This window comes from Diplotaxodon limnothrissa, linkage group LG13 (genome assembly GCF_057381915.1).
Source record: "Diplotaxodon limnothrissa isolate DT_005_m linkage group LG13, D_limnothrissa_male_GT1.1, whole genome shotgun sequence".
Taxonomy (NCBI): domain Eukaryota; kingdom Metazoa; phylum Chordata; class Actinopteri; order Cichliformes; family Cichlidae; genus Diplotaxodon; species Diplotaxodon limnothrissa.
This window is the reverse complement of record NC_140608.1, coordinates 25,322,339-25,348,190: the sequence shown is the minus strand read 5'-3', so window position 1 is coordinate 25,348,190 and position 25,852 is coordinate 25,322,339. Positions and strand designations below refer to the sequence as shown.

The 25,852-nt window shown below is 41.2% G+C and overlaps 2 protein-coding genes across 2 annotated transcripts in view; both read right to left on the bottom strand.

Annotated features, from left to right (window-relative positions):
- Nucleotides 1-812, bottom strand: part of LOC146620376 (stromal membrane-associated protein 1-like) — a 155,062-nt gene extending 154,250 nt beyond the window's left edge. The window contains exon 1 of the mRNA XM_085368936.1: nucleotides 695-812. Coding sequence (XP_085225062.1) covers nucleotides 695-812 — 118 coding nt within the window. The remainder of the gene's footprint in view (nucleotides 1-694) is intronic.
- A 6,910-nt stretch (nucleotides 813-7,722) lies between these two features.
- Nucleotides 7,723-24,786, bottom strand: slc1a4 (solute carrier family 1 member 4). Its single transcript, XM_085368935.1, has 8 exons — nucleotides 24,125-24,786; nucleotides 15,334-15,376; nucleotides 13,859-13,924; nucleotides 10,792-10,958; nucleotides 10,414-10,647; nucleotides 9,610-9,804; nucleotides 9,364-9,498; nucleotides 7,723-9,039 (listed from the first exon to the last, which is right to left on the bottom strand). Exons 1-8 carry the CDS (start codon nucleotides 24,637-24,639, stop codon nucleotides 8,811-8,813), a joined length of 1,584 nt encoding a protein of 527 aa, XP_085225061.1. The 5' UTR covers nucleotides 24,640-24,786; the 3' UTR covers nucleotides 7,723-8,810.
- Nucleotides 24,787-25,852: the final 1,066 nt, after the last annotated feature.

Sequence of the window (25,852 nt, the reverse complement as noted above, 5' to 3'; positions counted from 1 at the left end):
TCAAAATAAAAGCCCAGGCGTGGATTTCTAAACTTCAAAAACTGAAATACAAATTGAAAAGGGAAAATAGAGAAAATTATTAGCGATGCCCCTTTTGTGAAACTGCAAAATCACAACTTGGCTTGTAGCTGAATCTCAATACTAACATATATATTCTCACTACAAATCAACTGAATTGCATTAAAGTATTTGTATTAGAGTATGTGTTATTGTATATTGTATATATTTTCTTTTCTTATTTTATCTTAGGATTATTATTATTATTATTATTATGGAAAGAACCAAATAATAAAAGCGCTGGATAACGACTTTACTTTAAAAGAAAAAAAAACAAAGCGGAAGTTGTGTGTTGTTCAGGTATTTCTAATTAACTGTCGCTCAATAATATTTATACTTGGCTTAAATGTAATTAAGAAACCAGTAGCGTAGCATGACTCATTGTTCATAACATGGATATGAACGGGGAGGACTCGTCAGGTTTACACAGTTCATATGAAGCATCAAACCTAAAGGTCGGATGCAAGCATTGCTGCACACAAGTGACTCCCATCAGAATAACCTTACAATATGATGCTAGCTGTATGATACATATGATGCTAGCTGTGCCTTTTAACGGACAGGTGCCCTCCTCGTTACATCTTGTCATGCACACACCTGTGACACCAAGGTTAGCCGCAGAGGCTGCCGGGCTTACCTTTAGCTTCACAGTCAGCACAGTACTTGTTATCCTCTTCTCTCAGCAGTTTGGACAGAATGGCCTGATGCTGCTCATTCAGTTTCTGGGCTTTTTCTCTCTCCGACCGCGTCGTCATGTCGCCAAAGTTCGGAAGTTAGACCTGCCTGTGAAGAGACGATGAAAACCACGGAGTGCTCAGCCTGTGTTAAAAAGGGTGGGACATCACCTTCTGCTCGCACTTTGCTGCCTCTATTCAGTTAGCTTACAACCTGCTAGCGAGGTAATACGGATCTGTGGCAGCATCATCTCTGCTGCTTTCACGACTGTGGGAATTTTTGCAGCGGCGCGTGAATCAGAATCACACAAGTGGTATGGGACACACAAGGAATTTCGCGTTATTGGTAACGGCTTCATTTGTCAGCTTGACAGTAATCCTGAACACACCAGCAATGCAGTAAATTGAAAACACATACCCACTATCATTCATCGACTGTCCTTCCCCACACCCCGGGCATCAACATTATTAAAGCTGCGTGGGATCATCTTGCGAGAGAAACAACAGAGAACAAAAGACAGCTGACACTGAAAGAAGAGCTTTAAATGTCCTTGAAGAGGAATCCTGGAGAACTAATTAAAAAAATTAGAAGAAACCAGCTTTAGTATTTTAATGAAGTTAAAACATAGTTTGAGCTACTTGTATGAAATTTGGTACATGCGTTTAACGTCTCAAGACATCTGCTCGAAACTGTTCGTGTTTGATAAGGACCCTGAATGCATCTTGATGGCAATATGTATTAATCATTATCAGTCAGTATTAATCATTCGTAGCACCACCTAGCAGCAACAGAAAATTGTGTTTTACTCTTTGGGACACCAATTCCAACTGGTTGACTGGTGTAATCTAAAATTTGTTCAGGAAAGACTTCGTTGGTGTTACTTTATTTTTAGAACTGAGTTTTTGTCAGATGGTGTTCCTGAGCCAGCATGGCGAATTTCAGTGTTTTACCATTAAATTTATTCAAATACTGTACACAAAAGGGGAGTAAGTTTGGACATTTTTAGCTATTTTCAAGCCTTGATGATTTAATCGGACCAACATGATATTTGGTTAGTTCAATCTAAAGACCTCGTTGATGTCATAGGGCGTGCCCATAACAAGGACTTTTTCTACATCTCAGAACCTTCTATCTAATATACATTCACACATATTCACACTCGGATGGATGCATCAGAGAGCAACTTGGGGTTAGTATCTTGCCCAAGAATATTTGATATGTAGGCTGGAACAACCAGGTACCACAAACCTTCTGATTAGTAGTAGTCAGGTCCTTATCTTTGCTGCTTGTACTTTAAATAATAATAATAATATTTTTATTATCATTATTATTTCCGTTTAAAACACAAACCCATTTTGGGGTCGCATCAACAGATCATCCTGCATAAAACACCAACAAACATGCAGAGCCACCCGCTGTGGCGACCCCTTGTGGCAAGTTTCTTTTTTTCCTGTGCCCTTACTTCACAGCTTTTCAATACACCATAACCCACAAAATGCTTAATTAAAATTAAACAAGTAAAAATGTTTTAAAAAGAAAAATATTGCGTGTGAAAAACATGAAACACCTTAGCACAGGTGTTCCATTTAGTGCTTAATGTTTCATATCTGTGTGAGTATCTGTGTGGGTGTACTAGTTCTGCTAATTTGTTTCATAAGTGGGGTTCCTCTATACTTCACACCTGGAAGCTGTTGGAAATTAACTCACCTGTGTGCTGCAGCACGTGACCTTCCTCCTAAGCTCCCTCAGTTGTTGCACTTTGCACTGTAGTGCCAATGTTTGTGGTTTATGCTGTTATTGTTTGTGCATGCGCCTCCAGTCCTGAGAGACAATTCTGTAACAATCTCTAAAGTTTCTTCTTGTGTAGTCAAACCTGCTGAAATCCTGCATGCCCCCTCTACCCCTCAACTCTGAAATAACTGCCTTGCATAACTCGCTGTTGCCCTTCAAGCCTGCAATAAACTTGTCAAACCTTTAGCGTTGCATCTTTAAGAGATTTTAGCCTCATCTTCACTCAAATATCATATATCGCCTGCAGTGACAGACATTTTTCCATCAGTGTAACTCAATTCTGGGTAAAAGAAGTTGCCACAAAACAAAGTTTTGAACATTAGTAATTAGAAGATTTTATTCAGCACTGGTGTGAAATTACTGCTGAATGCATTCATATAAAGGAGTCTCTTAATTTGAAAGGGATTCATTATGTTGAAGTTTATTGATTTTTGTATGTTTATGTGGCAACTGCATGTATAGCTGGAGAGTCCCTTCGTGTGTGCTCCAACAGAAAAGCAAACGGCGTGAGAAAGGATACAGCTGTGGACGGTGGAAAGTGGGTTTATTTTCCCCATTTGTGAGATCTACAAACAGTATTTTGGTGTGTACGCTTTTGTTTTTGTTTCTTTAACAACTTGGGATAACTAACACTGCACAACAGTAAAACGACCAGGTGCTCAGAGTAGTTGCTGAAAAGACTGCCTCAGCAATAAGCACCTGCAAGCATCATCATGCTCCGAGGAAGGCAATCTCTTTCATTAAGGCTGGAGAGAAACCCCAGGTGCGCCCACATTTGACAACTGGCCTCCTCAACACAGCCTCTGATTGGCAGCTACAGGCTGACCTGGTTAAACAGCTAAAGTTCCCTCAGAACATTGCAAAAACATCCCTCCGGCCAGACATGATAATTATTTCTGAGGCCTCAAAACAGCTGATCATGCTGGAACTCACAGTGCCCTGGGAAGAGCGGATCGAGGAGGCCAATGAAAGGAAACGAGGAAAGTACCAGGAACTAGTGCAGGAGTGCATCAGCCCATAGAAGTGGGTTGTAGGGGCTTTGCAGGACGATCACTCTGCAAAGTCCTAGGCCGGCTGGGCGTGGCTGGGGCAGCCAAGAAGAGGGCCATCCAGGCTGTGAGTGAAGTGGCAGAGAAAGCCACAAGGTGGCTGTGGATCAAGAGGGCTGATCCGTGGGTAGCTACTGGTACGCAAGTCGGGGCATGATCACCCCCGGCTGGGTCGCCTGGGCGAGGGTGTATGATGAGACCCGAAACACCTGATGACCCCAGGATACATCACTGAAGATGCGTACCAGTGCATCCAGGAGATGTGTCTTTTATAGTACCGGTATACCGAAAAACTTCAGTTGTTTTACCTTTTCTAAGTCATGACTGTAAATTTGCAGCTTTAGATTTCTCTACTCTTCCTTGTGCGAGTTCTTGCCTGGATTCTGTTGTTTCTTTTGGATTAATTGGTTTCTGGACTTTCTACCAAAGGTGTGTCTTTTGTTTAAGAAGTCTCCACTTGGGTTTAACTTTTGCAACACATTACAAATATACTCAGCTAAAGGTAGATCCATCCAAACTGTCTGCTGTACCTTACTATCCAGGTAAGTAAACTTGTGTCTTGTATCTGGGTTTAGTTGGGTCGTGACAAAAGAACTGCTGTTTTACTTTTGTATCTTGAAGATAAGTCTTTTAATTGCTAGTGTCTGTAATACAGACCTTTTGTGCATTACAACAAAGCACCAATTAATTATTCAAATACTTGGAGATGGACTGAAAGGATTTTTCTGGTGGAGCTTTATCCAGCTTACATTTTCATATACAACTACAAGACACGGAGAGAACAAAGGCAGGTTTGAATCAAATAAAAGTGAAAAAGTACAGTCAAAAAAAGTCAGAAAGCATAAAGTAGGACAATTCTACCATCTATTTTTGTGCACAGGTAACTAAACCGTCTCCTATATTAATGTAATACAAAAATATTAGTACACGAGAATACAAATGTTATTTAAATCTAAATTCTAATTCTAATGAATGTACTCAGCTTGATACTGTTACTGTTTAGGACACAAGCAATAAAAGAGAAAGAAACAGAGGGTGACTTTGCCTCCACACCTAAACGGAGATTCAGGTGGAGGAACACTAAGATCTGTTGTAGTGGCTCAGCATGGGGAAAATACTAAAAGCTCACAATAATTTCTAATATAAGCTCCCGTAGATTTTCATATTGTACAGGTTGTAATCAGCTGACCTGCTGCTCGTTGTGGAAGTGCACAACTGAATTCAACAGGATGTAAGCAGATGTTTCACAGCAATCTCGGCTGTGTCCCATTACCTACACTAACTGTAGGCTGTATATTGTCTTTACACTGACAGTATGAAGTTGGTTTAATTACTGAATTCAGCCAGTGGATCTAAGCATCATTACCTGTAAAATAATCTATAATAATAATAAACTACAGCCACTGTGTGTATCAGTCCAACGCGTGAATTCACCACATTACTGCAAGCTAACCTGTTTATCCTGCTGTTCATGCAACATTTGTTTGCATTTATGTTCACACATCATATACAGATCCAATATGTGATTAAAATGAAGACATTTCATGTAATCTTTAAATCTGCAGTATATTAAGTGTCACTGAGCAGTTATTACATCTTTCTCCATCTCTGAGTGAATCTAGCTCTTTGACCTAATTTCTTGGCTCCTAATATTCACCCTTAAAATCTAGAAGTGGTGCAAAAATGAGCCCTTTACTCTTTGGATATGTACTGACTCCCAGAATATTTTTTCCCAGCAGTTGGATGCTTCAGATATTAAATCTACTTGTCTGGTGACTGTTTCCAATATACTTAAAAAATATGGCTTGATTATAATATTTCACCTTTCACTATATTAAACAGCAAATTTAAAAAACAAGAAAAATGTCTACAAAAAGAACTTTGCACAGCAAAGAAAGCAAATTGGCGTTGTTCGAGCTGTGAGAGTGTAACACAGAAATAACTGCCCCTTTTGGGTGGCTTAGATTGATACAAGCAGGAATCAAAACAGATCATTTGGGTTGCATGACAACAAAAAAACTTTAATAACTTTTAATGTTGACAGACAGCAAAAATAACAGGAAAGTGACAGCTGTACAGACGGCACAGAAATGTAGCAGCTATTCCTAAAAGAAAAGAGGAGGAGGTCATCAGAAACACTGGCAGGTGAAGTTTAGTTAAAAAGTGTACAATAAGGACAAATATATTTGAAACTGTTAAAAGGATAACATACAAATAATACAAAAAAGTCAAACTAATTGCAATAAATTAAAATATATATCACACATGTACCACATCATGTGTAATTACATGTGATTGTACAAGATACAGTTTACTAAGCTTTAAGTTAAGAGAGAAATTGTTAGCTTATAAAAATCAGGTGTGAAATCTGTACCATTGAGTAATAAGTCCTGAAACAAACTAGTTTACATCCTCTTTAAAGGAGACAACTAAAGTAGCACCACCACATCATAACGAGCGTCTCACAAGTAAGGGGACAGCGACATGAATGACTTCATTTCACACGTGAAAAAACAAAACAAAAAAGAATCCCTCACTTCTGAGTATTCTTCATTTGAAAATACAGAATCATGTCACAAGAGCAAAGCAGTCTCATCACCAGCTGTTAAATGACAGATCAAATAAATAGCAGATATCACCACTGTCATGCAGTTTCAGACAGATGCAGAAAGAGATGCAAGCAGCTTAGTACTTTCACATAACTGCCAGCAGAGGGCAGCAAAGACTCATCCTGCTGCTCAACCAGCAGAGATTTGGCGGTCACACAAAACCATAAATCAGCAGGACATCAGATATGAAAATCGCATCCCAGGTTACCACAAAGTATTGAGGGGCACCATCTAGACTCATATCAGTCAGTGAGCTCATTTGTGAATATAAAATTATGTAGTAAGCGAGAAGAGTAGGATTCAGATGCTCTGACACAGCTTAGGATGCACCTCTTAAAAACAATAAAATATAAATATTAATAAACATCATATAATTTCCACTCTGGTGTCATAATGTCATGGCACAAGACTCGGACATCACTGAGAAAAATCACCCCGATAATCAAAGGATGGATTTGCAACAAAATAATGTGCAGCGTGATATGAACTGCAATTTGGTCCAGTATTTGAGTGTAAACATTTGATGAGGATTTAGATTTTTGAATGAATGACTTATGAATTTGCTGTGATTTCTCAGACACACCACTGTCAACTACTGACCTTACTGACAACTTCAAGTTTCACATGTGATCTTCAATAAAAGCAGACCTGGAGTGTCAAAGAAGTGTGGTTACAGTACTCACAAACAAACTGTTAGCTTTAACAGTATCAACGGCTTATATTAGTCCTTCAAATACACACACTCTGGCAGCTGTGTGTGAAGTATTCAACTTTTTAAACCATTTTTTAACATCTTTTCCCCATTTTCTGTTGAATGTTCATATTAAACATAGTTAAAGTTTGCCACATTTACATTTAGCATATGTAAATATAATCACTGTGAGGCAAAAGCTCAAACAGCTTCTGACTGCCCAGAATACCAAGTCTCCAAACGTTTTCGACTTTCATAAAGTAAAGGTCATATAGCTTACAAGAACAGGGTGCTTCTCCTCTGCTGGCTTCCAGAATGTAGCCAATCAGAACAAAGGGGGCTTTAAGAATGGGGCTCTTAAAGACACAATAAAATGGCTTATTTCAGACAAAGTATAAACTGAGGTGCTGCAGAATGGGCTAGCATAGGGCTAACATAAATGAGACATTTATGGACAGTAAATCATCCAAACCTGTTTTTGACTCCCAGAATAAGAATAGCAAGCTAGAAAATAAACATCCTTCAATAATTTTATATCTATATCATTATTATATTTGTCTAGTTAGCCACAGTTGTTAGTGTCAAGTGGGCTTCCCTGGACTTAGTCTAAACACCTGACATGATACTTATCACTTTACTTCTTTTCTTAGCTAAGTTAAAAAATTCTAGCATAGCTTACTGTTAGCATAGTGTTAACACAGCTTTAGCTGGTTAGCAAACAAAAAAGAAACCAAACTAGCTATGTTTCAGACTCCTTGGTAGCATAGCAATAATGCTCTTAGCTATATTTTCTTTTTAATAAAATAGCTAAAATCAGTGTAGCTAAACATCAAACAAGTATGTTGTCACAAAAAGCTAAGAAATATGCCAGTATGTACAACCTTAACCTAACTTAAAAAGGCTGATGTACATTGAACTTTAAAGAGCAAAAACGACTTTTAAGCTGCTCTCATTACAAAATTGTTGGCATCTGCTTGTAAAATGCTGATGTCAGCTTTTTCCCTGTAGTAATATTGATGTGAAGAATGGTTGTTTTCTCAGAGATAAATAGGGTCTTGTTTTATTTAGAGAGTAGACCATACAATTGACCTTTCCCTCATGAGAACATAGGGCAATACATGCAGACCAATATTCTAAGGAGCTTGGAAAGAAAGCAACTTGACTCCTTTGGGTTTCTTGAAGATGTTTTACAGCTGTGAAGCTTCTTCAGTTCTAAAACCTCTTAACAGGCCTTGTAAACTTTTCTCTGGATTATGAAAAATATTACTTTCAAACTGAGGCCCAAATAGTTACCACAATTACCACTTCAACCTAACCTGACACTACAAAATGTGTTGTTTTCATCCAGCTATTCAAGTAAGGGACATCAAATTGAAGTAAAGCGCATACCCAGACTTTGACCAGTACTTAAACAATGACAGACATCGTCAAGATTGGTTAAACACTCTTACTTGTCAGCATCTGTTGAGTTGTTAATCCTCTATAGTTTAAGCATGTCATGGTATTTGCAGTCTGAAGATAAAAAGAAATAAATGCACTTCATCATGTCCTGTTATACAAAGCTGCCGATGAGCAGTGACTGGAGTAAGATGAACATAACTGTCACATTTATGGGAATGTTTTAGACTTGGTATGTTTCTGTCACTGTTCATGTCAAAATGCTTTAATAAATAAAATGTAAAATACAAAAACTATTGACTTAAGTGACTGGGCAAATCATTTCAGTGTAAATTATTCTAAAATTTCATATATATTCAATTTAGCATTAAGATGCCAGAATGGAAACCCAATTTTAAAAATAACAGTGACACTATGTGGACTTTCCATGCTCTAGCAGGCATTTTTTTGGCCTTACACTGAATCAGAATGCTTCCACAAAAGCAGCATGTCAGAGATGTCAAAGGTAAAAGGTCAAGAAAGGAAAAAGTCTTGCTGGGATCACAGCACTGACTCAATGGCTTCCGGCATAGCTTCTAAGGCTTTGGCTTGATGCGTGACTAATGGAGATGTCTCCTCCTCTGCCTGGACGTTGGCCACCGCCTCCACTCGGACTTCCGACAGCTCCCCCTCCTGTTGATGCTTCTTCATCTCCAGCTGGTTTATGTGGTGGAGGATTCCCGCGCCAAGAGCGTCGCCCTCCACGTTCACTACAGTGGTGGTACGATCTCTGTTCACAAAGAGAACATTTGTGACAAATTTTGTGATGATGATGGCATCAAGGCAGACAGAAGGTTGTACTAACAAAAGGCCTTTGCTTTTCAAAAGAAGAATTGAACTTAGTATCATAAAGAAGAACCTGTATTTTAAATATGACCTATTTCCATTTGTTTGTTTAACCTATGTGTGTGTTTGCTCTAGGAAAATACTGCAGGGGGTTTCTGTTGGTCCTACAGTTGGGAAACGCTGATCTAGTTGGCTTACTATACGCTAGGTGAGGTGTAGGTGTACGTGATCATCTGTAGTCTCCTATGTTTTCTAATATGACACTCACACAATCCAGTCAACAGCTAGCATGAGGGACAGGTCGTTGGTCGGCAGGCCGATGGCCTCCAGGATGATGGCAATGGTGATGATGCCACCGGCTGGGATGCCTGCTGCACCAACACTGGAGGCTGTGGCCGTCACCCTGGAAGTGTGATTCACAATGAAACACAATAAATTTCCACCTGTTTATGCCAGTAGGAAATGTTGGTGGTATTATTGCTTAATAAAAGTTTTTCTCATTCCCTTAACTTACAGGATTGTGAAGATCTGCCCAGCGTTCAGCTCAGTATTGTTGAGCTGAGCAATGAAGACGGCAGCGATGCACTGGAAGATGGCAGCGCCATCCATGTTAACCGTGGCCCCAATGGGCAGAATGAAGCGGCTGATGCGTTTGTCCACACCATTATTCTCCTCCACACACTTTATCATAGAGGGTAGAGTTGCTGAACTAATGAGAGAAGAAAAATGCAAATGAAAAAAACTTTCTTTTTTTTTGGTGTCTGTCACACTGATTTTTGGAAGGTTTGTGTCCCATTACATCTGGCCTAAAACTAACATACCAGCAGAACACCGTACCAATAGTCAAACATGGTCGTGGTGGTTTGATGATTAGGGGCTGCTTTGCTGCATCAAGATCTGAAACTTGCCATGATTCACTGAAGCATTAACTCTGCTGTCTACCTGAAGCTCAAATTAATTATGCAGAAGGACAATAATCCAAATCACACCATCAAGTCCACCTCTGAAAGTTTTTGGAGTTGCCCATTAAAAGTCTAGATTTAAATCTGACTCTGATACTTTGGCCGTTCATGCTCAAAAACTCTCCAATTTGGCTAAATAAAAACAATTCTACAAAGAAGAGTGGAAGAAAATTCCTCCACAGTGATGATGTTCATAATAAATATGCAAATATGCAAAAAATAAGAAATCACGAAGGGCCAAATACTAAGACTTCACTAATATTACATGTCAACTTTTTATTTACATACATTTATATTCATTGATTTGCAGGTTCCCTGTAACAGCTCATCAGTGATTCTGCAATGTACCAGTATACCTGGAGCAGGTTGCGAAGGCAGTGGTGAAGGGTGTTATTAGGCCAGACAGGAAACTGAAGGGGTTCTTGCGCGTTAAACCAAAGTAGATGAGGGGTAGGACGATGCCTCCATGGATAACGTGGCCCAAAATCGAAGCAAAGATATATTTTCCCAGGCTGGTGACCAGAAGAACCACATCTTCCATCTCCACAATTTTACTGCCCACTAGGAACATGATGCCAAAGGGGATATACCTAAAGAGACACAGGAGAAAGGAAGAGTCAAATACAACAATAAATAGCGCAGCACAGACAGTCAATGTCTATCCTTATTTAACTGACTAATAAATGTCATAAAATATCCCCACATTTCAATAAATTTCATCCAAGAGCACTTACCACATGATCCAGGACACCAGCACCATGGTGGCTTCGTTGAAAGCATTGAAGAAACGGATGAGTTCCTCTCCCTCGTCACCCAGTTTCCTCAGCGCCACACCAAACACCATGGCAAACAGCACCAGACCCAGAATGTTCATGCCATCTGTTTCTGTACCATAAGGGACCTAAGGCACCAAGCAGAGTCACACTGCAAGAGCCTGAGCATACTGACAAGACGGTGTTAAGAAGGGCTGTCAAAAACCTAGTTGGTTTAAGTGAAAAGGGAGCAAAACACAGAAGAGGAAAGGGTCTCCAGCCATGCAGAAGGTTTGACAAATGTATCTTGGCAAGAGCATCTGTTTTACTAAGACTTAGTGTCACTGAAAGTACATTAAAGAGCTTGAGTGGAAGAATCTTTTCTTGGAAAGTGAAGAGCTACAGCATTACCTAGGCAGTGGTTGACCGTGCAACTTTACCAGATCCCTTTCTTTTTTCATTCTGTCCATATAAAAGCAAAGTTGAATCACACAGTTTCAGCTGCCCACAAATAGCAACAATACGCTTCTTCTCCTGAGTTGCTTCAGAAGAATTTACAGTTTGAGAGAATAACAACTAACAAATTTTCATGACACAGAATTAAGTTTTTTTGGCTCTCGCTCGCCTCATATTTACGTCAGCTCATATCTTAACACTAGCCACTCACTACTGTGAGGTTGTACTGTGAATGCTTGAGATTAATCCTCTGAGAACTATGACTCTCTGTAGAAACGTTTGATCAGACTGGACCAAAGTGGTGGTCCACTGACCCATAATTCAAACTGCCTGCAAGGCTAAAATTGCTTGTTGATCCAACTTGATCCAACTTAGCTAAGAAAACAAGTTGAAACACTTCACACAATAGGAGTTCCACACTGATAATCACACATTGAACTCTTGGATGGAACCTTATGTGTATCCTTTCATTGTGGAAAGATAAACTTGTCAAATAATAGAGCTTGTGTAGACTGCAGTAGTATATACGACACCTTTTGCGTGCTGCAGAGTGTGTATGTGCGAATGCAAAAGTCTGGAGGCAGTAGAAGTATTCAGTGAACTGGATGACAAATAGGGACAAGGACAAATCCTGTGCTCAATCCCTTTCCATTGTGCTGAGCTCTCCCACAGCTACACCAGCTTCATCCCCTGGCACTGGGGTGGGTGTGTAGGGGGCGACAGTCCACCAAGACCCACGGCACACAAATACCATGGACCAATGCCAAAATCAGATTCCCCCCACTGTTCCCCCATACTGGGTCAATGGGGACAAGCCATAGCTTCTAGGGTGAAGCATTAGGATTTAAAGATTATCCTCAAAATTTAACAAGTTATATAATCAAATAGAGTAACTTATAAAACTTCTCTTTGCTCTTTAACGATCCTCGAGTACAAACAAGCTACTTGAGTGCAAGTGCTACTAAAAACCTTTAAAAGTGCTTCCTTGTATTAACTAACAGGATGCTGCTGTGGTACAAGCCTAAAAAGGCTTTTGTACTATTCCCTAAATGCTTTTGTTTAGCAGTCTGTGTACCATTATGCATCTGTTAGCCGGCTTCCGATCGACTGTCTCTCCTGCTGACAAATAAGCAAAGCCATTATACACTTGTCTATGATGCAACATCGACTACAAGTAGCAGGCAAGTGGCAATCAAGAAATCTGGTGCTGGTCCTCTGTCAGGATTTTGTTTTTCCTTCCTAGTAAAGACCAGCACATCATGTTGCCTCACATCAGGCATGCAGGCCATCTTGCTGGGTCAAGATGACCTGCATGGTGGCCAACACCTGCATGTAATCGTAAGGGCCTGGTTGTTACAACAGTTACTGTGTGAAACTCCACCTTTGTCTTTCACCTTTTTGTCCTGCCTCCCCTCACGCTGCGGATGGCCGCCCCTCCCTGAGCCTGGTTCTGCCGGAGGTTTCTTCTTGTAAAAGGGAGTTTTCCCTTCCCACTGTTGCTGAAATGCTTGCTTATAGGGGGCGTCAACTGATTATTGGGGTTTTCTCCCTCTTATTGTATATATAATATATAAAGCACCTCGAGACAGCTATTGTTCTGATTTGGCACTGTAGCTTATGAAGCCATTGTAGTAATATAGTTTTGTTGCCTGGCAATCAAAAAGAAAAAAAAAGCACTCAAGACAAAGATGCCTTTAGCTAACTCAGACTGCTGAAGCTTCATATAAGCTTATATTAAAAAGTATTCAGTATTTACTAGATTTATTTAGCCTGCGGTTCTTTTCTAGTGTTGTCACAGTATAATCACAGTATGGAATAATAACTTGTGTGGAGAAGTGGAAAACATGTGAGCACTAGATAAAGATAACTGCACTATATGAGTCCAGCATGCTTTTTAGTAGCAGAAGAAAATGCATGGATGGATGGTAAATGCAAAAAACCCTGTTTACGCTTGTCCACACTTTTAAGAGCATGCATGTCCCTGCATGTGAGACATGTATGTGAGCATGTCCCCTCACATTCACGTTAGTGATAGTGTCAGTCTACACAGTTGTGTTCTAAAGTTACTAAGTGACTTGTTTTTCCCTTTTTGAACACCTTTTATCTATAAAATCAGATTATGACATCAAGAAATTATAGGAAATATATCAATACTTAGAATTTAAGAGTACTAAAACTAGTACTAGAAGCACTCATTGAGTAAATATTTATCTAACAATTATTTGGCACCAGTGAGCTAAAGACAGATTAAAAACTCATAAATAAAAATGACTGGCCTTTAGCCTTATTTGTAGTGATTGTACTGTTCACATGGCTATCAGCATTTCACCATCAGCCTTGACCCTCTTTCCCAAAACCAGCTCTTTCATTAGACGTGCACATACTGCTTATTCAGTGGTTTTGCACCCACGGGTGACTGACATACAAACAAGGTGCTCAGAGCAAACATGTACCTCAAGGATGGACGATGGCTCAACCTCCTGTTGACAGAGGTAACTGTTTGATGAGAGCACTTTCCTTTCGTAATCTGGTACTTTACGTGTTACGTAGTCTGCATGCAAAACTTCACGCAACAGACGTTCCCAGCTTTTACCTTTTGGTAGAGGGTCGTCCCATTGGTATCATTCCCCACAGCAACCATCTTGTAGTCTGTTGCGTACTGTAACATAAAGAAAGAAACATGTGCTTGTTTATTTTGTTGTATTGCTGAAATAAATTAATGTTTTTAGAAATTGAATTCTAATCTAATATGACATCTGTAGAGTAGCTTTTTGAATAATCAGGTGCAACTGCTTTAAATAGTACATTTTACAGACATTGCTGAGGAACAAAAGGGAACCCACAAGCTGCCACTGACCCCCTTTTTAAAATATGATAGATGTTTCCTATACCAGTCTTCCTCGGGGGTTTTATTTTCTGATTTCCCATGGGCCTCTTCTTGGTTGCGCAGGTTTAAAAAATCCTGGACATTTTCAGGCTATGAGTAGTTCACTGTGTCAGTACTTTTTGTAGGAGACTTGGGACCCCGTTGGACACGGTCCACTGATGTTCAGTCTTTTCAGTAAACAGAACTGCAACAATGCCCCCTTTCCCTCAAAGCATTTCTTTAGACACCCCTATAGGGTAGAGGTTTCCAACATCTCCTAAAGATCTATATGAGCTTAAAAAAGTCTTGGTTCTTAAACGATCTTGGGCATGTAGGCACACAGAGTAGATGGGTATAGTCTCAAATGAAAAAGCCAGCTATCCAATAATCCAAATCTCACACATCATTTGTTTAAACGTCTGTTTAAACATCGAGCTGCCTGTCATTTTGTGTAAATCCCCCCTCTCCTCTGCTTTCTTGGTCTAATCCACTGTTGGAGCCGTTCCCACGGGGGGCTCTACCACAGCATATACTGAGTGTGTGGGGGTACACTGAACTCTGTAACCTGGCTTCACTTTAAACACTTTTTCACTCTTTCTGTGAGAAATAACTGACTTATTTGTGTGTGTGTGTTTGTGTGTGTGTGTGTAATTTACAGGTGTGGTTTAGGAGAAGTTTAAGGTTTGATGAAGTGTGTCTGTGCGTGATTAAAAGAGTGTGAACATGCTTTCCTTTCTCCCTGTGTGTGCATGTGTGTATAGTTCATTTCTATCACTTCATCTCCAAATATTGAATTTTCCAGGTCCTTGTTTTAGCTGTAACAGCCAGGATGTTGTGCGATGGAGCGGCCCGTGTTGAGGAGTACCGAGGCGAGGTGGGTTGCTAGGCTAGCTTTAATGGAATGGTTTCGCCATGGTAACGGCTGGTGAGGGACAAGAAAAAGAGGTGTTCGGGTGAACAGGGGAGCGCTGCGGACCCTATTCTGGATGTCTCCTCATTAAGAGGCTCTTGGTGCTCTAACCAGGATTTATGGCAACTCTAAATGGATTTGTAGGAGCATCCGTGTGGTTGGGAAAATAAATTTGAATGAACAATCTGCACGAGACACAGGTGATACAGGAAAGAGGACAGAAAGAGGAGGATAAAAGGAGTGTGTGTCTGCGTGTGTGGGGGTGGGCAGGAAGTAAGGAGCTGGCACTCACAGAACGAAAGGCAGCAGCCACCAAGTTTGCTGGAAACAAATTCCTGAGAACGGAAGCAAAAACAAGTTAGCGCCACAGAAAATTACAGTCATCTCAGTCCTGTTCTCCTGTGTGAGCCACTTTATCTGAACAAATGGTAAAAGGCCAACATCTACAACAAGATTGGACAAGTGTTTCAGAATCATGTGGCTATCCCACCCGAACAGTAAATTCTCAACAGGATTCGTTTATCATCGTCGTATCTTGGCCTTTTCCCAGGATCCTCCCTAAAGTTTGCAGCCCAAACTCCCTGATAAAACATGTTCGGACACGAACCTGCTGTCTGTTTCAGCTTTTCGTAAAACAAATTAGCGAGGTCTTACCTAGGGTTAGTTATCTTTCCCTGGAGCTTTCACTGTTCTCCAGTCAACTAAAGGTAAAGCAAAGTCAGGCAGATGCGGAAAATAAAATTAGACTAAATTTAATCGCTTTATACTTTTCAAACTCTAACTCAAGCACTGCAAGTCTCACATACTACTCAGTTTCTGGTACAAAACTGATGCACAGTGTAGTGAAGATTCATATTTTCTTAAGTTTTCTTTTAATTAATTTCCTTTCTATTCTTTCTTCATCGTTATTTGGCTGCTGTTCTTTTGTCAAATGCTCGACAAACTTTACTTGAGCTCTGCATTACCATAGCAAAAGGCTACAAAATTTCTTGGCAACACGTTCCAATAGTGACTGAGATATTTTGCCAACATGAAGCACTACTAACAGTGTCACTACTACTAAGAGTGTCAGTACAATCTTGTGTCTAACATGGTCACAAGAAGCACTCACAGGAGAACACTGATTGCAACTGAGATTATCTTAGATGTTACTTTGACATGTCTCGATGCATTCTCAATGATCCAGGTAAGGAAATCCCTAAAAGTTGATTCTGTTCATCAGTCGAGACTGAAGAAGTCACTTGTCACTGTCTCTCACTGAAAATGCTACGTCCAGATGAACAGAATCAATTTTTTGGGAGTTACTTTGTCAAGTAACAACCACCCAAATGCTGCTGCAGGCCAAGCACACTTTCTGAATGCCAGAAAGTCCCCGATGGCAACATCTTGCAACTTGTCAAAGAGTGCACGGCATTCATCCTGCACCTGAATTTACCAGATTGCCAGAATCTGAATATCACAGAGTATAAGTGACGTTGCTGGTTAGCGATCAGGTACACCTGTATGTAGTCCATAATACTGGATTTTGGATCAGCAATAGACACACAGTATTGCTGTTTTGTTTTTTCCATAATTTGAATCATGACAGTAATAACAGCATGGGAAATGTGACATAATCACAATAGTCAGTTACTAAAAGACAGTGAGGAACAATAGGAGTAATTTGGCACTGAGATGATTTTTTTGTCTTTGATATTTATGGCAACCTCAGTAATGCAGAGGATAATAACCAGATTTACAGGGAGTTTATTATTCATCCTCAAAGTGAACAGCCTACTTTGGTTCATTATCCCTTTTGTCGTTATAAATCCCTCATTCAAACATTTTCTTGACAGATTGTCACAGACAGAGTGTCAAGGAGTTTATTTTCACTACTGTAAGATAATCATGCAGGGATTACTAGAAGCCTGCAGGCCCTTTCTACGTACTGCTGTGTGTTTGTTGTAACGTTATCCTCTGGGGTCACACTGTATTGTGCAAAGAAATACAGGCTTTGCTCACATCTATTCCCATGGCCAGACCAGAGCCAAGCAATTCAGCTCATAGCACCATGACCCCGTCAACTCTGCCTTGAGTTCAGGGACAAATGCTGCTTCAGCTGTTGAATATCTCAGCTCCCCAGGACACGCTGGCAGGTTGCCACAATATTTTCACTTAGTCTTTTCTTTCCTTTCCTGATGTTGCAAACAAGTGATATGTTTTTGCAACCCAAGATTCCCTAAATTCTTTTCCTTTATATGAAGGCAGTCAGGTTTCATCCTAGCACATGACCACAGCGAGAATCTGGATTAAGCCTGGGAACCCAGAAGTGAGCTGGCATGATTTTCCCAGAGTCTCCCTAGAAGGCCCACTGTCTCTCTGTGGACTGATGTTACATAATAGCTTGACTTTCTAATTAATCGAAGCCAAGTATCATGAATGATCATTTCAAGGCCTAATTCAAGTCCAATGATGTGATCTGAAATGACCTGTCTGTCTGTTGCTGGTTCTTCTGGTTTTTAGATGGCACTTAATGCAACAGTTTACAGGTCTTTCTACTGGATGGACACATCCAGCCAGTAGATCTAGTGGTATAAATTTGTGCTTCAGCTTTGATGAGAACATTTTTGAATTTTTATTAATGTATAACTCAGTATTAAATAGCTGATGTGTGTGGCTGTGAATTGTCCTCCTACAGTTTATGAATGCAGGTTACTTCCCAAACTTGCTAGCTTTAGCCTCTCGTTAAGATACGTTCACTTTTGGCAGTAAACGCCAATATAGTCCTAGCTAAAATGCTAAAATGCTAACAGTAAATCTTCAAAATGCAAAGTGCAGAAACCTCAGCCTTATTAAGAAGATGAAAATAAAATGCTTATTAGTTTCTTAAATTAGCGAGCATTAGCTTTCCATGCCTTAAATAGTTAGTTGCTATCAAGCAGAATTGGTAAGCATGTTTCAGAAACAAGTTAAAACAATCCAAAATATACGTTTAGTCCTAAAAGCTAGCAAAGAAAAGCTAAAATATAGAGAGGTTATTTAAAAAATGGGCAGGCTAGCAAGCCACAAAGCTAACACCAGCGTTTTGATACTTTGACACAAATAAAACTGACTGGCTGAACCTTCAGGTTTTTAGTCAAACACCACGTGCCTGGTAGTGCACTGAATAAATAGACTATCTGGAGTGGGGGGGAAATAATGTAATACCCTGTGATATGACACGTGTTTATGGAACATAGACAGCAGAAAGCATGGACAAAGCTTCTGGGTGGGAAAAATGAAACCATTGCTGAAGTGTCTTAAACCTGCATTCAGTCCACCAGGTGTTGATACAGTATCTGTGGTTTCAAAAAGTCTTGTGGAAGTTTATGGGAAAATAGCATTGTGAGTAAATGTTTCCAATGAAGTCTGTTATGTAAATTGTGGCTGTACTATGTTTCGAAAAGAAGGAATATCTACGCTATGCTCATTGGCTAAAGGCTTGTGATTTAGAAGTTGTTAGGCAATGTGTGAGTGGTTTCACAGTCAGACCTGCCCCACCTCATCCCATATTTGAAGCCGAGATGAAGTCGAGACAGCAGAAACTAATCTTGAGGCTTGACAGACTTCAGAAAGCAACAGGGGTGACGTCACAACAGCCACCATCTTTCACACTGTCTATATCAAGAAAATGCACAGTGATTTATCTGGTACTAAGACTAGCCCCCCTCAACCTGCTCCACCTGCAAAGTTAAATGTTAGCTTTTTCAATAGTACCTGAATCAGAAACTTGTTAAAATGAATATTCCCAAAATATTCTTACTTTCTGAATCAATAGCTTTGCTCAAATAAATGAACCTTAGTCTATATGTAGCAGAAAACAACACTCTCTTCACTGGACTTAGCTTTTGCGTTCTGTCCTGTTCTGATGTAACCCACTGTGAAATTTACACCATCTGAATACCTGCAAAAGCATAAAGTATGAGAAATAACAGCAGCATGTCCACCTGCTATCATGATAAGGGAGATGTGCTAGCTGTTTGCACTACAGTCTGCTACAGGCTCTGCACCTCTTCGCCTTCCCCAAAATACATCCTACTATTTCAACAGCTGTCAGCTTTCCCTCACACTGTGGGAACTTATTATTAACCACTGAAGGCTGCTGAAGAACACTGATATTTATAGGCTAGCAGCAAAGCTTTCATGAACAACTGCCATGCTGGAAAAAAAATCAACCAACTTTACAAGGAGTTGAGTTGAAAATTGTACCACAGAACCTCTACCTGTATAATCAAGAGTTTGCCCCAAAGACACTGTGTCTCTTCATAATCAGTGAAAAGCCATCAGTAGATTTTTTATTTGTGCTTATTTGTCCCCTGGAAGCCATCAGACTGCAATCTGGGCTCTATAAAGTATCCCCTATCGGGCACATTTGTGTGTAACAGTGGGGTCAAGATACACTCTTAACAGTGGCAGCTAACTTAGGTTAAAAATAATCCATTATTACAGGTACTTATGTTATGGCATGGTGTCGATCAGATGTGACATGACTCTGCAAAGGTCTGCTGTGCAACCCTCCTTTCCCTGCTGTAAGTGGCACTTACAGCTCCTCTAATTACATCAGAGGTTAGACAAGCATTTGTAGCAGCATGGCATTGTAAAGCGGCAATCAACTATTTAAAAGCAAGAAAGGCTTTAAATACTTTAAGTAAAAGTAATCATTGATACAGTCATCGGATTGCAGTGAAGGTGGAGCAGGTTTTTAGTAAAACTGACATCTGCTTTCTGATACAGCTCTGAAAATAAGTGCAGAGGGTTACAGGTGATGCAAGTAAAACTAACTATTAGGCTACACTGACACGTAAAGTTCTTTAAGACGAGTGCAGTGCCCACTCTCAATCTGAGTGGGAACATTAAAACACTTTTAACTGTTAGGCAAAGCTTTCCATCCACATCAGAGCAGCAGAGCAGGGACGTGCAGAGGGGGGGGCTAGAGGGGCTTGAGCACCCGCCCCTTTCCTGATGAGTGCCCAAAGTGCCCTTTTGTTGAGGCAACTTTTAAAAAATTTTTATTTATTTATTTATTTTTTTTATGTGTGTGTGCGTGCGGAGTCCTGTCTGTGCCCCTCAACAATAATATTTAACTATTAATCATAGTTTTGCTAAATAAAAGGATCTGGCTTGCATCAGTCACATGATCACATTTAACCAATGATCGCCCTTGACGGCAGAACGCGCTGGTTACGAGCCGGGAACGAGCTCACAAAGAGCACGCGCATTTTTTGCGGTCCGGAGCTGTAGGAGAAACACAAGTTAACTCAGAGACACAGACTGATGCGACAAAACCAGTAAGTAGGTGTACAGCGTAAACTGTAGTGTATAGCACCCAGGAGTATTAGCTTATTACGTACACGTTGGTAAGATGTCTTGTGTCAAATGACGAACTGAAACAAACGAGCGTGCTGTGTGTGCAACAGCGCAACAAACATTACCTGTCCTTTTATTAACTGCACAGGTAGTGCTGGTCATAGCTGCTGGCTACCTGTGTAAGGCTGTCATGGGTCTGTAGCTCTGTCACCGTTTTAGGGAACATATTTAGTTTTAAAGTAAGTTTCTGGGCATTTCCGGCCTTTCTGGAGGGATTATATTTCACTAAAAAACGATCTAATATGCATGTCCACATAATAATTATTATAATATATTAAAAAACACAAGCTGTATTTTAAAGAACATACATTAAGAAGCAGATTATATTAGATTTATATTTTAAATAAGACAAAAGTTGGATTTTACAGCAGTAAAATGATTGTATCTCTACAGTTTAAAAATGTAATAAACTTTGCCCCTGCACAGAGTGGATAGTGAAACAAATGGAATCATCATAAATACATTATTTCATATTTATTACTTCCCCCTCCTCATTGCTTTATTATTGTAGCTCTAGTAATGAATAATAATGTAAGGATTCTGGATCAGCACCATGATGCCCATAGTATATACAGTATTCTGAAGAAGGTCTAAAATGTCACTGTGTGTGCATGTGTGTGTTTTATTTAGCTGGATTTAAAAAAATATTACTCATGATATAACATTGTGCAGACATGGCTGGTAAGGACCTGAGGAGGAAACAGTAGGAGCTGTGTGAGGCTACTAAAGGCAGTGCTATAACATTTTTCTGTCATCATTTTATTATAGATTAAGTGCAAGAGTTGTTAGGTGTGGACAATTAGATTATAGTTTATTGCAATAGCAAGTTGTGCCTTGTTCTCAGATAGACAGCAAGTGGAGAGTGATATATGAAATGATGCGATGGAAGGAAGAAGAGAAGCAAAGAGTGATTCACAGGCAGAGCCGAGTTTATGTCACAGTTTTTCGTTGCCTTATGGTTCCAAGCGCTGTCACCAATCTTTGCATTTTGTTATTATCTCATGACACTTGTTTAATCAGCTACCATCTCTCCTGTGGACTTTTTAATGTCCACAAGACTGCCAAGCAGCAGCACAGGAGGCGTATCGAGGCCAGGTTTGAGAACAACACAAACCCAAGGCAGGTCTGGGAGGGCATCAGGGCTATCACGGACTACAAAAGAAGAACACCATCACCCTCAGCCGACAGTTCTACTCTGGCTGAGGATCTAAAACTCTTTTATGCCCGTTTTGACAGGGAGAACACCGACCCTGTCCTGTCCCCTCTCCCCTCAACCGACCCTGCTCCGGTCCTGAGCACTCATGAGCTGAGGCGTGTGTTCCGGAGCATTAACACCAGGAAGGCGGCCGGGCCGGATGGAGTGCTGGGCCGGGTGCTAAAAGACTGTGCTGCGGACCTGGCGGACGTCTTCACCTCTATATATAACACCTCGTTGTCCTGTTCACTGGTACCATCCTGTTTCAAAGCAGCAACCATCGTTCCCATCCCAAAACAGTCAAATGTCACATGTCTGAACGATTTCAGACCTGTGGCACTCACCCCCATTCCCGCCAAATGCCTGGAGAGACTGGTCATTAAACACATCAGAGCTGCTTTTCCACCATCCCTGGACTCGCACCAGTTTGCATACAGGGAGAACCGGTCAACCGAGGATGCGATCGCCACAGTGCTGCACACATTACTGAAGCACTTGGAACACAGGAACACCTATGCACGGCTCCTCTTTGTAGACTACAGCTCGGCTTTTAATACCATCCGGCCATACAAACTCCGTCCCAAACTCCACCAACTGGGACTTAACTCCTCTCTGTGCAACTGGATTGTGGACTTCCTCACTAACCGTAGACAGAGTGTCAGAGTGGGTAAGAACACCTCTTCCACCCTTGTGGTCAACACCGGTGCCCCTCAGGGGTGTGTTCTGAGCCCTCTGCTATACACTCTCTTCACCCATGACTGTATTTCCTCCTGCGCGTCCAATCTCATTGTTAAGTTTGCAGATGACACTACAGTGCTCGGACTTATATCCAACAATGATGAGACAAACTATAGGACAGAGGTGCAACAACTAGAGTCATGGTGCCACGACAATAACTTGGTCTTAAACACCAAAAAGACCAAGGAGATCATTGTAGATTTCCGGAAGAGGGGTCATAACAACCATCTGCCTCTCTTCATTGGCAGTGAGGCGGTGGAGAGGGTGAGCAGTTTTAAATTCTTGGGGGTAACTGTGACCGAGGACCTGTCCTGGGGCAACCATATCACCTCAGTTGTACGGAAGGCCCAACAGCGCCTCTACTACCTGAGGAGACTGCGGAGCGCACACATTCCCAGATCTCTGATGTTGAACTTCTACAACTGTGCCATCAGCAGCGTTCTGACGTATGGATTTCTAGTGTGGTTCCCCAGCTGCACCAAGGCCGATCAGCAAGCACTCCAGCGGGTGGTGAAAGAAGCTGGCAGAATTATTGGAACAAGTCTGCCAGAGATCAGTAATATCTTCCCCACTCGCTGTCTGAGGAGGGTGCACAGTATCCTGCGGGACCAACATCACCCTGCGCGCCACCTTTTCCATCTGCTGCCCTCAGGGAGAAGGTACAGGTCTATACAGGCCAGAACATCCAGACTGGCCAACAGCCTGTATCCACAGGCTGTGAGGCTCCTGAACTCTCTGCCCCCCTCTCACGGACAATAACCATATCCAACTTCTTAATAGCAATGAACTGGTCTGCATTGGTGCATCATATCTTTATTCTCTTCCCCCTCCTGCCCCCCCCCCCCTTTCTTAAATAGATAACTATCATATCTGATATCATATCTCACAGTACAATAATATTGAATGGGTTGCATTGTTGTATTTTGTCATGTTTCTCAGGTCTTTGTCTGAATTTCTACGAACATTATTGCTAAGGATTGTCTTATTGCATTGGAGTCACACTGGGTTAAATATGTACACTTGGGTTTTAAGGGGTATTTATTATTTTCTTCTTTTTTTTGGGTTGTATGGAAGCCCCAAACGCAATTTCATTGTTCTTGACAATGACAATAAATAAATAAATACTAAATACTTTAATGTCTACAGTCTCAGATCAACACAGCCCTGCCCTTCCCATATTAGATTCTTGATGAATGTGTGTTGTTGTTATTCAGCATGGTTCAATGTGCCCCTTTTTAACTTTGAGCACCCGCCCCTTTAAACCTCTCTGCACGTCCCTGCAGCAGAGTGAACTGTCAGTGGAAGATTCGACCTGAACATATAAAGCACTGTTTACAGATACACTGCAGGATACACTGACCTGCTCCACGGGGTCACTCGGATTGTGACATTGATCTTAGACACTTCCAAACAGGACCACCGTTGAAATCTTACTATAACTGTAATCACACTCATTTAGATAGTACACAGATAAAGTCTGCTACAGTGGCAGAGAGGACTTGGTTGTTTCAGTGGCGCACATGTGAGGCTTACTACAGCAGCCGTAGCCTTACTGAGCGTGTGCGCACGCATGCCTAGGATGACTGCGAGCGTGGAGCCATTCGTGTGTGTAACTAACCAGCATTCCCAAACCGCCCCGAGGCACGCTGTGCCACAGTTCCCATCAGATTCACTAGAGTACAGCACACAAATCCCCTTCTTGCCCCACTACCCTCTAACATGCTACCGTGTGCGCTGTTTAAGGCGATTAAAGAGGGCTCTTTACCTGGCCAGATCTAAGAAGGAGTCGGTGGTCTCCTTGTTGCTGCTGACGCTCTCCAGTCCCAGGTTGTTGGTGTTCAGGGCTCCCGCGCCCACTCCGGGTTTGATGATGAAAGCCAGGGCTACCCCGATCCCCGAGGCGATCAGCGTGGTCACCAGAAAGTAGGCGACTGCGATGCCCCCCAGCTTGCCCAGGGAGCGAGTGTCCAGGCTGGCGGCCCCCGATACGAGACTGCAGACGACGAGGGGCAAAATGATCATCTTCAGCATCCGGAGGAGCATCTCACCGGGGAAGGCGAAGTAGGTCATCTGCGCTTTGGTCAGGTTCATGCTGCGGACCATCATCCCGAGCCCGACGCCCACCAGCACGCCCGACACCGTCAAGATCACCAGCAGGTTCTTTCTCAGAAACTCCATCAGCTTTTCTCCGAGGCTCTTCTGCGAGCCCTTCTCCAGGATCTGGTCTGTGGATGCTGAGCCGGGCATGGCGTGTCCGTTTATCTCGCTCTTTTTCTCCATTTTTAATTTTTTCTATTATCTCCGATGCGGCGTGGAAAGCCCAGTCCGGTTTCAGAGAGCGTGGGTAGGACACACGTTTCTGTGAAGGCTGGTCCGGCGTTCAACTCTGAGCGCAGACGCGGCAGGGCGAGCCAATGGAGAGTGAGCGACGACACAAAAAGCCAAGTGGAACATGCGCACAAAAGGGGGTACTTTATACCAAAAGCAAATGATGCAAGAGCGTGGGATATTGCCAGGGTCCAGTACTGAATAAATAACTGAGGTTTTTATGATTGAAACAGCAGACAAAAAGCAATTCCACCGGAGTGCGCGCTCTGCTGCTTTTCTTGTCTTCTTCCTAATAATGCAAACACATGAAAGCACCCTTTCACGTCACTCATTTTCTGCACTCTTTGGAAAGCCCGCCCGAATCTTGGGCTTAGGACGAGAGCATCCTATTTCATGTCTGCTTTTAGTTATTCACTATAAATATTTACGCCCATAGGTATTTTAGTGAAATAGCTGTCTTCTCTTCATTTTCACACGGATCACACCAACATTTGTTTCTCTAACGGGCAGAAATAGTCAGTGCAGTGGGCCGTGTCTGTCTCAGCCTTTTTGGCATGGTAATGAGATTAATCGTGATCTGTCACAAACCCGTGCTGCTGCATGCTGATAATAAAATAACTGTTACTGTTTGCAATATTATGGATATTTTAGGAGCTTTATTAAACTTGTTTTTATGTTAAAGTATCGTTTTTACTCATAAATCTACGGTGGCCCCTAGAGACAAAGCACGTACAAACTCCAAAACACTTACAAAATCCAAAACACGTGCAAAATCCAAAACACATGCAAGCTCCAAAACACTTACAAAATAAAAAACACATGCAAAAGACAAAACACGTACAAAATACAAAAAACATGCAAAATCCAAAACACGTACAAAATCCAAAACACGTGCAAACTCCAAAACACTTACAAAATAAAAAACACATGCAAAAGACAAAACACGTACAAAAGACAAAACACATGCAAACTCCAAAGCACTTACAAAATCCAAAACACGTGCAAACTCCAAAACACGTACAAAATCCAAAACACATGCAAAATACAAAACACGTACAAAATACAAAACACGTACAATATACAAAACACGTGCAAAATACAAAACACGTGCAAACTCCAAAACACTTACAAAATACAAAACACATGCAAAATACAAAACACGTAC

Excerpts from the sequence above, each read along its gene's own strand:
- slc1a4 (XM_085368935.1), bottom strand. The coding sequence starts at position 24,639 with ATGGAGAAAAAGAGCGAGATAAACGGACACGCCATGCCCGGCTCAGCA. Across the intron at positions 13,925-15,333 it reads TGGCTGCTGCCTTTCGTTCT|TACGCAACAGACTACAAGAT; the intron begins GTGAGTGCCAGC and ends TTTATGTTACAG. Across the intron at positions 9,805-10,413 it reads GCCTTCGCAACCTGCTCCAG|TTCAGCAACTCTACCCTCTA; the intron begins GTATACTGGTAC and ends TTCTCTCATTAG.